The 18,195-nt window shown below is 33.2% G+C and overlaps 2 protein-coding genes across 2 annotated transcripts; one reads left to right on the top strand and one right to left on the bottom strand.

Annotated features, from left to right (window-relative positions):
- Window positions 1-1,572: 1,572 nt before the first annotated feature.
- On the bottom strand, window positions 1,573-7,495 carry TRIADDRAFT_60210 (uncharacterized protein; the record flags this gene model as incomplete). Its single annotated transcript, XM_002116149.1, has 30 exons — window positions 1,573-1,854; window positions 2,025-2,124; window positions 2,202-2,269; window positions 2,378-2,494; window positions 2,776-2,853; window positions 2,948-3,012; window positions 3,110-3,210; window positions 3,341-3,375; window positions 3,480-3,548; window positions 3,640-3,690; window positions 3,821-3,892; window positions 3,975-4,045; window positions 4,138-4,220; window positions 4,314-4,345; window positions 4,422-4,478; window positions 4,591-4,661; window positions 4,738-4,783; window positions 4,861-4,942; window positions 4,996-5,046; window positions 5,145-5,204; window positions 5,322-5,382; window positions 5,487-5,532; window positions 5,704-5,775; window positions 5,932-6,059; window positions 6,366-6,475; window positions 6,590-6,724; window positions 6,807-6,878; window positions 6,972-7,024; window positions 7,149-7,281; window positions 7,434-7,495. 30 exons carry the CDS (start codon window positions 7,493-7,495, stop codon window positions 1,573-1,575), a joined length of 2,463 nt encoding a protein of 820 aa, XP_002116185.1.
- A 7,402-nt stretch (window positions 7,496-14,897) lies between these two features.
- On the top strand, window positions 14,898-17,946 carry TRIADDRAFT_60209 (uncharacterized protein; the record flags this gene model as incomplete). Its single annotated transcript, XM_002116243.1, has 11 exons — window positions 14,898-15,167; window positions 15,318-15,391; window positions 15,583-15,697; window positions 15,786-15,923; window positions 16,039-16,119; window positions 16,256-16,351; window positions 16,476-16,583; window positions 16,693-16,809; window positions 16,939-17,052; window positions 17,258-17,356; window positions 17,842-17,946. The coding sequence occupies 11 exons, from the start codon at window positions 14,898-14,900 to the stop codon at window positions 17,944-17,946; spliced, it is 1,317 nt and encodes a 438-aa protein (XP_002116279.1).
- Between the last annotated feature and the right edge of the window lie 249 nt (window positions 17,947-18,195).

Here is an 18,195-nt window from a genome sequence, read left to right as displayed (position 1 = left end):
GTACGGTCTACATTAATCTACAGTACACTGTACATACAGTACAGTAGTTATCATCCCATTCAAAGAATTTCAATAAACCCCATAATCCCAGGCAGTTTCCTGTATACTATACGGTGTATAGTGTACAGTATTTAGTTCAATTCACTAATTGCAAAAAGTGAGTGATATTTTGGTTCCACATTGCATTCGCAACGACGTATACTGTGACGTTTAATACTATAAATAAATAATAAAAGATAATAATTTATATATATGTGTTATATTATTATTAAAAATAATACTAGTAATTAATTAATTTCAGAGGAAATGCATAAGACCTAGGCCCAACAACTCTGAGGGAGCCCAAAAGCTATCATTAATTACTTATCATTGCAATAAATCAAAGTCAGGTTTAGGTTGAGAGCTTAACGATAAAAAAGGACAGGATGATAAAATAGATAGTATGTTATAATTCTTGTCCAGTTTACATTACTGTCAACACAAAACAATCTTTCTGCTCTGCATTTATAGTATCATAAACTATTACTGTAAATATTTAATAGTCAAACGGCGATTGACCGATTTACAGTAGGCAACACTACAGGTCTACAGCACAAAAACGCGCAGCCATAAAATCTCACCATTTTGCATAGCTCCATAATTTAAAAAATTTTTATTTTATAACTTCGTATACCAAGAAGATTCTTACTGTAGTTATTATTTTTCTCTTTCCAAATCATTTACTGAATCAAAACAGTTTTCTACTGATGTACGTATAATTATGAATTGTTACTGGTCTTAGGGATTTTATGATAACATAAACAAGCAAAATGATGAAAGTAATCTTTTACATGTTAGGTAATGACAACTCCTTTAAAATTCCATTGTTGTCTACAACGTACTACTACCGAGCATAAGATGACTTAATGATAAGGGCATATCAGACAATCTTATATAATATAATATTAATTAATTGAAGAATATCACATGCTGAATCTTATTATAAATACAGTACTGTGTCTACAAGAAAACCAGACGAATGGAATCGCTTACACACAACGTGCTATAAAATAAACAAGAAGGACTACCTTTGCTGTAGGATACACTAATATCATTAAATTTCTTTCTACGGCAACTAAACTGTAAATAAGTGAATTAGTAACAATGTAATTATAAGAAAGCGTCTGCTATCGAATGATAATAGAACTATTGATAAATTACAATGAAATTGAAATAATATTCTAGATCGAAATAAATTCTTTACTAGTAAGGGAATAAAGAATAACCGTTTCAACAGCCCGATCAAACCAGAAACGTTTCAAAAGTTGGGATACCTCGAGACAACCTGAAGTCATTTCGTTGCTATAACATTTATAAAATTGTAACAGATTGCAGTTGTTGTCACAGGTACAGAATAATGTCCTAACCAATATTTTTTGGTATGATACTTATATCTTGAGAATTAATTCATTTTTGCTGATTTACGGAAAGACGATCGGAAGCTGAAAAGACGAATCGAAAATCCTCTGATCAAGATATATACGAGTATACCACTTTGATTAATTTTAGTACACGCTTAAAAATTCATTATCACTATCGAGTGTTGCTTTTGCGTGATATATCAATAACAGCAAAAGATGACCCACCGAAATCCGCCAATCGATTTTCCAACATAACTGCCTTGTAATTATTCGTAGGATTGTCAGTGGGATTCTCGTCTTGATCCAAATTTGATAATCCGGGCCGGGCTTCGGCACATCTCGATGTTACATCCACGTCCGCAGTAACCGTTGTGTCATCAAATTTTAATCTCTTCGAAGATTTCATGCTACCCTTATGGACAATCTCATTAATTTCAGATAGCTTCCTTGATGACTGCAAACATGATTACGGTAAACAGTTAACACTATCAATTAAAATTGAATTTCTGTACGCAAATTTTTATTTGCGACACGGTATAATACGCTAATATACTGCAGTCTAACCAATTTGTGCTCAATAATAAGAAAGAAATATAAACGAAACACGTATACACATATACATACCTCCAGTGCATCTCCAAAGCAGTATAAAGCTTTCGATCTTGGAGTTAAAATATCTTTACGTTTTAAAGGAGAGAGATAAACATTTGATACCCACGGAATTCTAAATTAACAAATTCCGGTCACGGTGAATAAATTAATTAAAGATACTGCTTAATGACCATTGTAGAATATAACTACCTCTTGCCGACACCGTCAGAGCGTGGTGATCTACTATTGTACGTTGGGATAGGAGACAGCTGCAGTGCCTGTGAACGAATGACATATCAAGAAATTTTAATCCAAGGATGCCAGGAAATGTGCAAAAGTATGGTCAACAAAGTTATTCAATTACAATTAGCTGCAAATATACTAACAGCATTGACGGAAGACAGTTTCAGCACGAATTCCTTCATTTCACAAATAAAAATTTGATTGTAAAACGCAATAATAGTACCATATTGGTTGGAAAGTAATAACACATTTCGGCATACCTATTATTCAAGGATTAAATGATATGATGTTGTTTAAAAATTTTCAACTAAACGATAATAGTCATGAGGAAACTACATACGGAGCTCGATCTTCCAAATAAGCTTTTATAGTGATGAATAATTTCTTTGAATTGAATTTCCTTTTGCATCACCTTGCACACGGCATATGTACAGCACAACATTACCTAAAGTAAGCAATCGCGATATTTAAACAAAAGTACAGCATAGAATCACACAACCCATTGAATTTACACTAATCAGTAATAAAGTATCATCAAAACCTGATCAATGTGACGATCCATAAATAGCTTTGTTTTGTAGGTCAGAGCATAATGATAGCAAGTCCATGTTCGATTAATCTAGGATAATGTTATTACAATAGAATTTCTTGATAAGAATATAGTAAATGACTTACTGAATAACACGTATGATTACTTAAAAGAGCAGACTAACCGTTTTTTCATCAATTTTTAAGGCATCACATAAATTTTTTAGTCGCAAGTATGCAAGTTGAAACACTATAGTTTACAATAATACAACATAGTAAATGAGCATTCCAAAATACTGTAGTTATGTAACTTTGTAATACCACACAATGAACAAAAATTACTTAACCTTTTCTGTAAAATAAATCGACAGAATGTAGTTTCTTCTGAGTCTCGTCACCACAACTTTGCTTTTCGCTAGTATGAGACTTTTTAACTGGTGAAAGGCACCTATTAGAAATATATCCAATTACATTGATAAAAGTGTTAATAAAAACAAAATAGCCATATCCGTAGAAATCGATAATTATTAGATCTTTGTAATATCAATTACAGGAAAAATAATCTCCTAAATACTTACGTTTCCAGTAATGAACCCGCCACTTCGGTTTTGTTCTGCGACATGTATTCATTATGTTAAAATTCAAAAATATTTTATTAAAAATATATTCGAAAATATCATACAATAGGGCAACACCACAAATTAGTATATTCCCTACCTCGGTTACCAACTGCCTATAACGAAGATCAATTTTAGAAGATTCCAGTGCTGCATATAATGGGGAAGACTATAACAGAAAAGATCCTTTGTTTTTAATCATTGAAAGCTTACTGATAAGTAAGTACTACAACATTAATTAATAAATCCAAATAACTCACCGCTTGCCATGCCAAGCTTTCTAATATCATTGATTCAATAAAATTGAGATGCTAAAAAATGAGATCAGTATAAAATTTTACAAAATTAAAGGAATATGGGTAAAAATAGTAAATATCAAAAAGAAATTTTTTGGACGACATTTGATCTATCTTTAAGCAATCACAGCTTTTGAGTAACAACCTGTACTAAATTGTTATCCAGAGATAATTCGCTACGTATAAAACTTTCTATTACTTTACCAAAGTGATATGCCTACATATATAAAAAAGAGTATTAGATTCTAATCTGTTTTTCAAAGTAACTCTAATCTTTTCTTGAATATTAAACTACAGACCTTTATATCAAGAATATCAAGGATCCAAGGAAATGAAAATTCATAACCATACTTGTTACTATTGCTTGTATCTGTCAAATATTTATTTCTTTGCTTATTAGTGTATTACTGAATTGTAGATTATATAAATCATTGAAAACTGTCCAAATATTAGAATACGTACGTGGGCTATTATAAGTAAAAAGGACGACCTCCAATGAACAGGCCAATAACGATGAGTGAAATACGTCATGATTCAGTAGTACGCTGCGAGAATTGGCAAGATTTTAATAACAATATCAAACCTCTTAAGACGTAATCAGGCAACAAAGTGATACCCAACTCAGACTTAGAACTTACCTAAAATCGCTGTTTCCAAGCCTCCTTTGTTCCTAGAAGTCATAAATAACATCAGGTCAATATTCAGAACATATTTATATCATTCAGCGGATATCATTACAAACTTACGCCTTTGAGCATATTCTCCAAAACTCTAAAATACAGTCGTTTTGCTAAATCAAAATACTGTACAGGATAAACGTACAACGAACAAATAAAAAACATCGAACATTAGTCCTCCTATCCATATATACAAAACACAGCGTTACAGAAATGCTGTTCCGGTAGTCAAAAGTACCTTATCACTAATTGAGGAATAAGCTGAGCTTGTCTGCTTTGCGTATTTCTGTACGAAAACATCTCGATACCCTGTCAGTAATCAATTGACGATTAAACGATGAACTATTGAAACGAAAATCGTGACGCAAATGAGTCATTTACTTACGTTCTAAACGAGCAAGAATGCTATCAAATGGATTCGGACAGCATTTCTGTATAAGAAACAGTATTAGACATCATTAATTCTTAGTAGTTGCCTTACATTAACTAAATAATAGACACAACGTACCTTGAAGTAATCACAAAGTAATGATCCTGGCGTGGTACTAAGAACAAAGTCAATACGATATGTTATCACCATTTTAAGGTGTCTACAGTACTTCAAATAACGTTATTATTTAATAATATTTCTGAAGTGACTTACTCTGTAGATGTTAGGAGAGCTAACAAATTAGCAATGCTTTTCATCGTAGATCTATTATAACAATAATAAACCATTAATAGTCCCCTCTATTTCCATATATCTTTGCACATAGATGTAATAGATGTACCAAAACTTGCTCGTTAACTTACTTTACAGGTGTAGGTGGCGGATCTTTTCTATAGCTACCACGATCTTCTTTCCCGGTAGACCTGTCAAACCAGAATTTTTAATGTAAGTAATGCGATATCTTAACAGACTAGTAAAAATGTAAGAAGCGTATTACCAAGTATTGACTAATTTATCTATAAACGATGTGAAGTACATACTTTGGCTTTAACATGCTATCAAAAATTGATTCATCCAAAAATGCTCGCTCATCAAAGTCACCTTGTAAAATTATTCAATAAAATCGAATTAATCAGGATTAGAAATAATATGATAACACATTACAAGTCTAGAGATTTAAGAAGTTCAGAACCAAATTTTCGTACCATTCTTGATGAATGCAGCCTCATATTCTCTATTAAGATTATCAATCTAATTTGTAATAACATAAAAATTATATAATAGAATAATAATAATACGCATACAATTACGGATAGTACTGTAGTATTATGATTAGTAGCGGATGCTGTGATGCAATTATCCGCAGACTATATACAGTAGTTAGTATGTTACAGTATTTAAGTAAATGAATGTTGCTCTTACCTTTAAGGGATTTAGAATACTCGATCCAGTCACTTGAAATCTAGTCCAGCAGTTATTATGAAAGTCTCTAACCTGTAAAAAATCAATCAAATACATTGTAAACCGAAGTATAGCTATCATGATTTTTGTAAGGTATACGCAATAGGTAAAAATGTTTATAATATCACGCACCCCCTCATACTGCACATGTAAATCTTCGCACAACTTCCGTAAAATTTCAGAACTAACCTGTTGCCCAATATTTATGATAAAAATATTTTTAAGTTTCATAAAGTCTACTGTTTCAAAAAGTATAGCAATTTTATCATCATAAATCAAGTGACTCACGCTTTCAGTATCAGTTCCTATTAAAGTACCTAGTGGAAACAAATCAAGTAGCTGTTTAATTTGTTAACATAAATATTACAATATTCAGATATTAATGTTTAGTACTCACGATAATTTTCTTTTATAAAACTCGAAGGTACCGATTTTGCTAGATGGTTAACGCAGCAAATTAATAAGTAGTACGCAATGTATAGCTCTGGATCCTTTAGTAGAGAATCTAATACGCAAGTAAAATGATTAGGTATCATAAAATAGTTGATAAAATTCTTGTGAGCGATTCTGCCTATGTATATAAATTTGGAACAGCAGATGAAACAGACTTAAGTTATATTTACCTTTGGCAACTAAAAACAATAACCATATGTAACTTCTAGGATTATCAAGCAGATCTTTAAACTTATGAATGCTCTTATCGATATCTTTACGAAAGACTAACTCAATCAGCCTACAAGATTGACCAAAAAAGAACTTCATTTAGTACTAACATATCTAGCGAGTTCATTAATGTAAACTTTGTAGTATAATGAAGGATTATAAGGTTGGACCGATATAGTCTTACAGGTCACATTTGGCGAACAAAGCAGCATCTATTAAATACTTTCGACTCAATAAATAAATTTGCTTCTTGGCTGCATGATTCTCAACAGAAATAATTTCACCTAGTTTCTGAAGCTTATCGATAAAGTCTAATATACTATTAAAAAATGCAATAATTTACAAGATTACATGTGAGTAGTAAAGGTTGATTAAGTTGAGAGTATAAATATAAAAATTACTTTATTCTTGCAGCCATCAAATGGTTTAAAACTTTAGGAATTGGTTTAAGGATGCTAGCCTTTGATGACATTCTATCACGAGAATGCATACATTAAGATCATGTACATATCTATACAATGTATAATCCTAATATGCGAATTATTTACTTCATTCATATTACTTACCTAGCCGTATAAATAGCAATGTAGTTAATAGCACATACCCACTGCGAGATATCCTATAAAATTTATTTAGAGAACGATGAGAACTGGGTTGAAAAATGAAGACTATAAGGAAGCATAACTAGTATCAAAATATAGAAGTATGTACAAGTAACTAGTAACATTTATTTACGAACGTACATTTTTAACAATTTTGAAGGTCTCGGAAATAATCTTCCACATATTCCATCCTTCCTCTAACACAAGCGGGTCAGTGATATTAAGATTGCTATGCAAGTCCTTGAATAAATCCCGGATGGTTTGATCGGTATAACTATATATAATACGTGCACAATCAGTGATATATAAAAGTGGCTTATCTACCATTACCTATATATATATATACCACTAAGCAGCTACTTATACGGGTTATAGAGATGTCATCTAACTACCCTGCATCAAAAGCTATTAATGTTAATAAAATACCTGCTATCTTCATCATTGTTAGCGTGATTAGCACAGTGAGTAACTGCTAGTGAGGAAGCCATCATGATTCCTGAGACCTTAACATAGAAACATCAGATTTAATAAACTAAAGAAATTACGTGGTTATAAACACGAGCCTATTTGTATCGCATATCAATTTCAGTACAATATTCATTACAATAAGGGGCCACACGAATTTCAATTTGCTGTCAAATCTTCTATACACGTGAACATGACGTGATAACGATATCTTTAAAGTACATAAAACTGAAGCGATTGCGCTATTCTAATTGACCTGTAATTTATATAATAGTAAATCCACTGCCTATCTATCCATCGTATATGCTAGCTATTTTGCATTGGCAAAAGGCTTTAACCTGTAATAGCTACTTTAAGTGCAATAAATCTTCTAATCATTCTCTGCGCAACTTTTATGCATTGTAAAATACGTTATAATATTGTATTTGAAGTAAACCGTACTTCATTAACTGTCGAAGAATTCAAGAGGTCGCAACACCAATGCAGTAGTGTAGCTTAAAGTGAAATAGCTACGTATAACTTATACACATAAAAATTTAGCTTATAATCATGTACACAATATGGTAACCAATATCATCACTCAATCGGCGATAAGTATAACGATTCTTTTAACTCCACATTGATTAATAATTTATTGTACCATACACCTTGCAAATGTAAAATTAGTATAGGAATGATAGTATGTTGACCCATTATACTAATTTATAGGGTCTTACAGAAACATATTTCGGCCTAATCATAACATCCGCAAGAGCTATACTGTGGTAAGTTTCATTTAGGCTCACTAATCTTGAAGTATAGTTGGCACGTTATTAAGGACTAATAGAACCAAATCTTCTAACACAGTAATTAAATGTATAGCTTACTAAACATTCAGCTACAATATAAATAAAATTACACACCGTAATACAAATACAAGCTCATAAACATTTTCACTACAGTGCTGTCCGTTCAGTTCAGCTACGACACTGCTAAATAAGTGTAGGGTTACCTACAGTCTTTAGCAGCGCAGTTGTGTATAACTAAACGCGTCACGGCAATAAAGGGTAGCTGGCGCTCTGGTAAAGTGAGCTTTCTGCATACATAGTTTCAGCGAAGCACAGGAAAAATCTACAGTTTATTGAACATTAGAGTAATGTACGTATAGAAGACTATTACTGCTTTATTCAAGTTATTTCTGCTGCACAGACTGTATGTACGCAGCAGGTGTGCAGCAGGTGTGTACATCATAGAGATATTTAGAAAAGCCAATGGACTGAGATGAATGCACATATCAGATGATAGTAAAAAGTACACTACTGCCACAACACACGATAGTACAATGATTACTAAAGGGACAATTTAGCGCAAAAATGCGATGCAATGAGCGATAATAGAAACATGAATAGACCGAATAATATGAATCAGTGACAGATTCTTGACAGTAACAACAACAGCTGCATAAAAATGTGCTACGATTATACTGTATCAATATTGCAACATATACACTAGAAGTGATGCATAAATGTATAAGATGTATATGTATAATTCATTAGTTTGTAGTTATTATAATGTGTATTAAATGGAAGATATACTGTATAGTATCCAAGTGCTATTGCAATAATAATAATAAGGGATAATACGAGTACGATCAGATTTTCTAGGCCAGACCGAATAACATCAAGCAGTGATGATTTACGTCGTATTAATACTGTAGTAACTGCCTGAAAATGAAGGGCAATGAGATTATAACTGTATGCTCTCTCTACTATATACACGTACACTATAACTGAATATGTTTAATGACTGTAGATATAGCAGTCATTGTTCTTATTTTTTTAGGTCAACTCTAAAATTTATTATACGTAATGTATATCCATTGGTATTTGTATTCAATAATAATACTACATTACGTATACTAAAATTAACTAAGCTTCCATTCTCCAAAATTGCAGAAAATTGAATATAGTATGGTAGTGAAATTGACTGAATCAAATGAAGACTAAAGTTGAAAATAATTTTGCATTGAGCCTGAATCCTTTGTAATAATTAATGTACAGCCTTAAGTAAAAGTTGCGATTACGTCCATTTCGAGAATCAGGACAGTACTGTCCATTCTGGTACGGAAGTCTAATACAAATGTGTGTTCTGAATAGCGATAGTTCATAATTGATTATCATTTTTTGAATTCATATCAATTGGGTGAATTATACCATACTCCAGTAGCAAACGTAGCAGTGTATGTTGTATTTAGAGATATTGAAGAGATCCCATCACAACTTCTTGTTACCGTATTTCATTTATTCTTAGCGTAGAGCGTTCTTTCAACTATGTTGGAGTAAAAGAAATTTGGCTTCCACTTTGCAGAACTATTATGTACTGTACAGTATAGCGAGCTGTGGCTTTTGGCATTGCTTAACAGTTGTCCATTGAAATGGATTACAGTTGATGATGTTGTGGAGAAGGTAGCAATTTTTGGGGGAAGTTGAAAAATGATATTATTGGAGTACGCGTATGAAGAAGTGAGAGACGACCTACATTGCTGGATACATGTGTGAATTTACGCTATGACTTGAGCAAATTGTCTCTTTTACAGCTTGTAGTAAGCTGTACAATAGAGTAGAGTAAAGAGGGCATTTGTTCTTGATGATTGTGCTGAACTATCTTGCAAGTTTATGACTAGGGCATAAGCGCACATGTTTACAATAAGAATCCATTGAGCAACTAGTAGGGAGTCAGCAATATCTCGTCTAACTTTAGTAGGCGCTTGGTATGAAGAAAAAATGGCGAATAGCATATCGTGATTTCTCTTTCCATGGAGAATGAATTGCTACAAAATAACGTCAGTAGCTACCACGGTGATATCATAGTAGAGGGGAAATGGACAGTTGAATGATTGGAGTACCAGCTATCCTATAGTAAATCATTCAACGCTGCAATACACAGGGGAACAAGTGCAAACTTCCAACCTATAAATTGACTGTATCTATTGATAAGCTAACCGAGTAAAGGTCTCCAATTTACGCCTTTCAGAATTACGCGCCACACAAGGAATTAATTTCCACAGCGTCTTGATGTCAATTTGGAATTGAATTTTAGACTGTCAAAGACGACGGCAACAACTGATTTTCATTGACAACTTGCTACATGTAGAATTGCTTGTATCGTACCGACTTGACATCCAAGTCGCCGGCTACTGTGTCCTATCCACTAGCACGGTAGTCTACTACGGTCATGGGAAGAATCCGGGCCAGAACGGTACGGTACGGGACGGGACTGGAAACCATACCATCAAAAAAACGTTCCATGTCTGTCACGGTTGTGGTGGTTATTGTTAGTCTTATTGCAGTCCAGTACTGTACTGTCCTGTACCGTATACTGTACTGTACTGTATAAATAATGAATTCAATCGTCTTCTAGAATCAACCAATCAGACCTCATGACGGGTGTCGACCTCCATCATTTTCGCGGGAAACTGCTGATACTCCTTTGTACAGTACAGTACAGTACCGTACTGTACAATGTACTGTACAGTACAGTACGTACGGTACACTACAGTAGTTCTACGGTAGCACAGACAAAAAACACAACTTGAACGCCGTACAGTACAATACTGTCAAGCTCTTAACTAAAAGTATGGCGTGATCCACTTCCTTTTGCGGATTGCAACGGAGAAAATGAAGAAGATCACACAGTCAGGAAGGACAGAAAATAGCCTATCCTATACTGTAGAGTGTCATTGAAATTGAAACTGACTTTCGCTTTTTCATTGTGGCATATAGTCTCGGACTACTCCATAAATAGCGGTATTTATTGACCATGAGCAATTCATGATACTGCGATCCAGTTCGGCTATCAGCGATCAACCGCTTTCCACAAGGTGTTCAACATCTCTACTCAATACTCAATACTGTTGGTAATATTGCACTATGTGCTGTAGTGTAGAATAGAATTGGAGAAATCATCCCAACATACAGTACTCTACGGTACTATCTAAAATTAGAATAGGCTAATACAGTAGTCAAGAAAATTGGAAATTACTGGTGTAGGACAATTTAGCTTAATGACATTAAGTAGAAAGTACCTCTAAACGCCAAGTATCACGAGCGAGGCTTTCACTGCCTGTACAGTCAGGGACTACTCCATTAAAACTGTATCCCCGTGCATCAAAAATTACCACCGCTTCACTAGAAATAGGACATGAGTAACGGTGATCATTTTTATGCACAGGGGATACAATTTTGCATTAAGCATCCAGCGCCTAACTGCACTGTCGATTATCATTATCATAATTCATTACAATCTCTATAATGTAGCCTACTCAAGTGACATACTGTACAGTAAAGATGAAAGATAAGCATTTCATCTTTTTACCATCGACAACGGAACTGACTACCTCATCGCACCGATAGTAGTCTACTAGGCCAGTAACCTACTGTATCGATGCATTACACTCAGCGTTGTTCACCATTAAATGTTCAATGTTTAATGGTATCGATGGAAGCCGATAATTTGGTCAGGCTCCATATTATTTTGCCTACGAGTGGAGGTTTGCGGCGAATCGAACATGCCTTACCGATTTCCCTCCCCCTCTTCCTTTCGATTGTACAATTAAAGTGAACTTGCAGTAAGAACACTTGTTGTTACCCCTGTATGGACGATATTGAGACGTGCGCGTTCAATTTATCTTAGCGTCTTTTTGGTAAGGGTATGGTCATGACAGCTATTACCATGAAAAATAATAAGCTTTCCTCTATACGATTACAACAAAAATGTGTGGAAAATCATTGGAAAATATCCTGATATTACACTTTGAAATATCCAATGGCTTTCCACACACCCTCTACAGTACTGTATGTTGGTGCCCATGCAAGTGCTATTATTGTATGTCACTAACAGTGAAAGAGAAACGTGCGCTCATTGGCCCCATTTCTACTCAAGCAAAAAGAAGTACAGTACAGTCCGTACACCCGTACAGTACTCCACTCACTACATGACGTCATTCAAATTCGATCTAGACCTGTACTAGTACGGTACCAGAACCAGTTGGAATGTCAACAGTTTTTTGACTTTTGTTAAACGTTAGTGCCAATCAACGTTCACCAATGACTAACCTGGCAGTCCATTTCTAGAAGAAATTGATCTCTTATTTCTGTCATTTTGGGGGGGAAAGATTATTACAACTATTCTACTGGCTGCAAAGAAAGAGAGAACGATAAACTTGCTTAGACTGCACTCTTGGCCCCAACGATCCTTGATCACTACTCTGTGTACTGTAGTCAACGAATACTGCACTTAGGTTTCCAATCACAATTGACAACAGTGAATTCCGATAGCGTCAGGTTTGAATTTCGATGATTACATATTTTATATAAATTAGAATCATCAATGTGCTGCTGTTTACTTTTGCCACCATTACCTTAAGAAAGTGATAGTGAGTGTTTCAGTAATGAATAATATTGCTCTATAAAGCAAAGATGACGTTGATTGAGAGCTAGAGCTAAACATACTGCAGGTACAATATTAATTAGAAGTAGTACTCCAAAAAGGTAAACTGTTTAGATTGCATAAATTGTAATGAATCAATCAATGACGTAATTAATTGGTTCATTTTCCTTCTAGATAATTGTCAATCTACTACTGTTCAAGCCGTACATAACACATCGATAATCAAAATGTCATTTATTTTTATCTTGGACTGATATAATACAGTACTGTAATCTTAAAACCATTTACACATGAAAATTAGATTAAGATAAATAACTAATGATAATACCAAGTTTCGGTAAATCAATATGAGCACGAGATCATAGTCCATTAACATTGATCATAATCATCCACTTTTTCAACTGCTTATAGCATTTATGGCTACTACGGTCATTTTTCAATTGATGCACTATCTGATCACATTTATCTGTAATAACCCATCCTATGGCTACGTATCAAATTGACTGATCATGATAATGCAAAATACCAAGAAAAGTGCCATTGAAGAAAGAAATGCCACATACTGTAGTATTTTTTGCAATGACATCGTAAAAATTAGCAATGAAAGTAAATTCTCACTGCAACTGCTATCGATCACTACCATACCAAAAATAATGTTACATTGCAATCGCTTCATGTAATAACCGTTAATGGCAATATCTTTACCCATCGCTGGTATTTATTATACGAGAAGTTTATTTTGATGTTAATGTTTACTATTCTATTCTTTTTTTATATGACATGTAGGAATCCCAGATGGCTCGCAACAATAACTATGATATTCTTAATTCCACTAACACCACGGATTCGAATACTTATAATGACGAAATAACAAATTTATTGCAAAATCATGAAGGCACTGTGTCTGTAGCCCCTATTACACAGTCCCATTGGGTTCCAAATCAGATGAGAGATTACTGTGCCAACTTAAATTGTAAGAAGAAATTTACTATAATTGAAAGACGGCACCACTGCAGAATGTAAGCTACCTCATCACTTACTTGATTAAGCATTCCTTTGAACGTGAAAGTACTCTCTTGAGCTATATTAAAATTAAAGAAATTTTAAATAATGTGCAGTAGTTTTCACCGTTTACATGATAGATATGACTCTAGATATTGTGTAATAATTGTAATGCACACACACACGATGGTATGCTTTATATTTCAGGTTGAACTGCAGTATTAAGAATAAACAAATACAATTGAATTATATAATTTACAAACTTAGAGCTGTTAAATCACTACAAATAATCATGCCAGGTCTACTACAAGAATAATTAATAAACATCGATAATAAATACCAGATACATTTGATTAATGTAGCAAAGCAAGCCTAAACAAACTCAAACGCTCCTTTCAATTGAACGGGTTGTCTAGTATTTGTAATGGTTGTACTACTGCTTCAAAATGCGATTACTTTCATAGCAAAACAAAAAATTTCATATACTGTATTTTTTAATGTTGTGTATATAATTTTTATTTAGCGGTATGCATGTACAGTATGCCGTGTTCAAATTATATCTATGTTCTTACTGCATTTGAACTATATTCCTTAAGGATTTAATTGTTAATTTTAGTATAAATTTACAAATTGTTAATCAGTTCGTCTTGATGCAGATGTGGAGAAATATTCTGTGGCAGTTGTAGCAACTATAAGAGAAGATTATCACCTACAGCAAATTATCATGTTAATGGGCAATTATACAGGGTAGGTTAGATCATCCTTGTTTCAACTCGTTGACGTTTTGAAGTAATAGTTATATAGTCACCTTGATGGACTAAATTAGCTTTAAAATCTTTTATTAGCAAATTTCATGGCTTGATCCTGTAGGATTATAAAAATTTTTTCATCCTGCACGATGTTAATGTCACTTTAAGAACAGATTAATAACACTCAAGTAACTCTTTCTAGGTCTGTTTACACTGTTATCAGCCTGAAGCTCAGGCAATGGGAACCATGACAAATTTAATGCAAGATTATACCCGTTTTCAACGTCAAATGAGGGATGAAAGAGTATTAATTAGAAGTGGAAGCGTAACAAGATCGGAGGTTGACGGAAAATTGAATAAATCTCCATCAGTTGCGGCTTTACTGCATGCAGAAATAACTCGTTTAATAGATGGATTTAGAGGAATGATCTCTTCTTCATCATTGGTTACTTCTGCTAAGCTCTTTTTAAACAGCTTTAACGGCATACCTGAATGGCAAAAATCAAATAACTGGATGGTAAGATTGACACAGTATTTCTACTAATCTACTATATCCTTGGATATTTAAAAAATCAGCCATTTCAAATATAAGGAAGATAATATCTGTAAATATTTAGGTATGTACATAACAATCGTATACAGTACTAATCTAAGCGGATTCTGACAGCCAATTACAGCTTCTAAGCATTGCTGCGGATGTGCCAAAGAATTTTCTTTTATTCGAAAAAATAGGCATTGTCGGTATGATAACCTATAAGTAAAAATCAATATATAAATTCTTAACATAATGTAGTAGTAATGGCCGTTGATCCAGATCGACTAAAACTGTAATATAAGCAAACACTAGAGCCAAGAATAATATCGGTTAATATCAAGGATATTAATTTATTTGTATGTTGTGTTCTATCGCTGTTACATTTGAAAAAATATAGCGTTTGTGGAGCTTTAATTTGTGCTGAATGTTCTTCCGAAGATTTACTGCTTTATGTCCCAAACGAAAGCTCTGACAAATATAATGTCAAATGGAGCATTATTAATGACTTTGGGGTATGTAATTGTGAGTAATACTAATTTCAACTAAGATTACAACTGATACCTAAGCGTACCTTTGCCTCGTATAATTTCTTGTCAATAGTGTCCTTCATCGGAACCTACAATTTGTATATATCTCAGAGTGTGTACAGAATGTCAGAGTGCACTTTCAAATCTACTAGTTCATCAAGCCGAATGCAACGAGAAACAAGTACAAGTTAAAGTAAAAGAAACTGATGCGGTAAGAGTTATGAGTGACAGAAAGACTTAAAAGTCGTGCTTTAAAGCTTGATTCTCGAAAGGTTAATTTATGACTATGACTTTAGCGTACTATGATATTATCTGACTATTTATAGGAAAAATTTTTTAAAGAAATTTCAGCAATTCACAACAAGCTAGCTAGTATTAAAGCCAAAGTGCAAGAGTCTCTTCCTAAAGTAAGTACATTTAAAATATCGACGAGTCTTATGATCGATTGTTTTTGATTTTATAACTGTATGGTCGGATGCAGTTTGTGCAAAATGAAAATTAATTGTGTTTCATTTAAGACAAAAATGTATCTAATTCTTTTAGTATCAGAAATCGATTGAGTCAATGGGAATTGACTCCGGTAGCCCAAAATCTTCTCCAAACATTCAAAATAACATCCAGGCCCTTGCAAAACTGCAGGTAATTGAATTTGATCGATTGAGAACCTATAATAATACAATCTTGTACAAATTTTCTTACATTATCACTGGAATACAATTTGCAAAGTATTAAAACATCTTTCCCAAATTGTTTATCTTTTCAGATAGATATCTCGGATGAATTAAGCAGTTTCATTCTTTCTCTACAGCCTTTAAAGAATATAAAGTCGCAAAATAGTACACAGAATAAATTACTAGAATGTGTAAAGATGGTAATTGCACATAGTTTGCAAGTTATTGAAATTGTATTGCACGCGTATTAATTATCTAAGATTTCTAATGACAAGATGACACCATATTCATTCATAAATAATCTCTTAGGGCAGTATTAAATTCTACTACGACAATATCACCGTTTTTCGCACTATGAAAATCCGCTTAGAGAACGCGGTTCCTCCAGAAGTACTAACTGAGATTCAAAGCGAAGTTAATAAAAATGTAAGCCATCCTGCATTAAACTTTTAATTGATAGATCTTATGATTGAGTAGAGATATACAGTACAAAGTCGCGTCCAATTTCGCCAATTTTGCTATCTAATAGCATTTATTGGGATTCTTTGTTGCTAGGCAATCAATGGTACTTACATATACGTAAAGCAATTGATAATGGAATACCTAATACTTAGCCAATTGCATCACTTCCAAAATGAACTAGCGGACGTGATTTTACCATGTGAAAAGGTATATAAATATAAATAGTAATACTTTTGACGAAATTCGTTATATTTGCACCCACATAGACTACTGATTGCATATGAAAGTTTACGTATTAAATAAAGATGGATTACCTAATTGTACTTTAAACTAAATTGTAACGATATGTTCTTAATTATTGATATACTGAATAAATTACTTTTACATCCCGAATCTTTTACTATTATTGTAGGTATCCTTTATTGAATTACAAAAATGCATTACAGCAAGAAACGAAGACTTTTCCAAGCATATTAATACTATAGATACTTTCCTTAAATATCAACTGGAGGTATTTATAACTGGCATTTATAGGAACGTTAGTTTATTGTTGTATGTAGATTTACAACCTTCTTTATTGTTTACTTATCAGCAAAACCGTCTGGTAAAGCCATCTAAACGACTAACTTCTCAATGTGGATCATCATACGTTTATGAATTTTTTATTCAAAGAAGTGAAGTACTTGTAATGCAAATCTACCGCCAGCTATGCGCTAGAAGTACTTCGTCTAAATTCCTTGGCAGTAAAAAAGCTTTATCAGAACTCAATGCAAAAATAGCCCAAATGCGTAAAGCAATGTCTATTGATTTCTAAAACTTCAATGTTTACATTGCATTTGGGTATAATGCTAGTATATTCTTTTCGTAGCTGATTACAGGAGAGAATCATTTTACTATACATACCACTTAATGCTGTACATTTGTACATAATTGTATGATGCTTTGCTTGTCGTATGCAGTATAATATTGTTTTACAATTACATGCCTATGCTTTAGCTACAAACAAGCTTTTTTACATTACTAGATATATGGTACAATAAGTATCTTGAATATGGCAATGCAACCGTGCGCTTTCCTTGCACCATGTTGCTAATGTTATAAATCCTTTTTACTACTAACTTAGAACTATTATCATCAATGGTATATTTTATATACTACGACATTTTTACTGTATAATCTTGTATGTGGAATAAATTGTGAAAATACTATAATTTAATCTAATTTCATAGGTTTTGAATCTGAAATTGTATATGCAAAACTAAAAAATCGAAAACTATAATTATTAGAGGTTCTGTATATGTATACAGTATATTGTATATCTGTAAAGGTAATAGTAATGCTTATAACACT

The sequence above is a fragment of the Trichoplax adhaerens genome, genomic scaffold, assembly GCF_000150275.1.
Source record: "Trichoplax adhaerens TRIADscaffold_14 genomic scaffold, whole genome shotgun sequence".
Lineage (NCBI taxonomy): Eukaryota > Metazoa > Placozoa > Uniplacotomia > Trichoplacea > Trichoplacidae > Trichoplax > Trichoplax adhaerens.
Note: the sequence above shows the minus strand (reverse complement) of the source record. Positions and strands in the feature narration are given on the sequence as shown.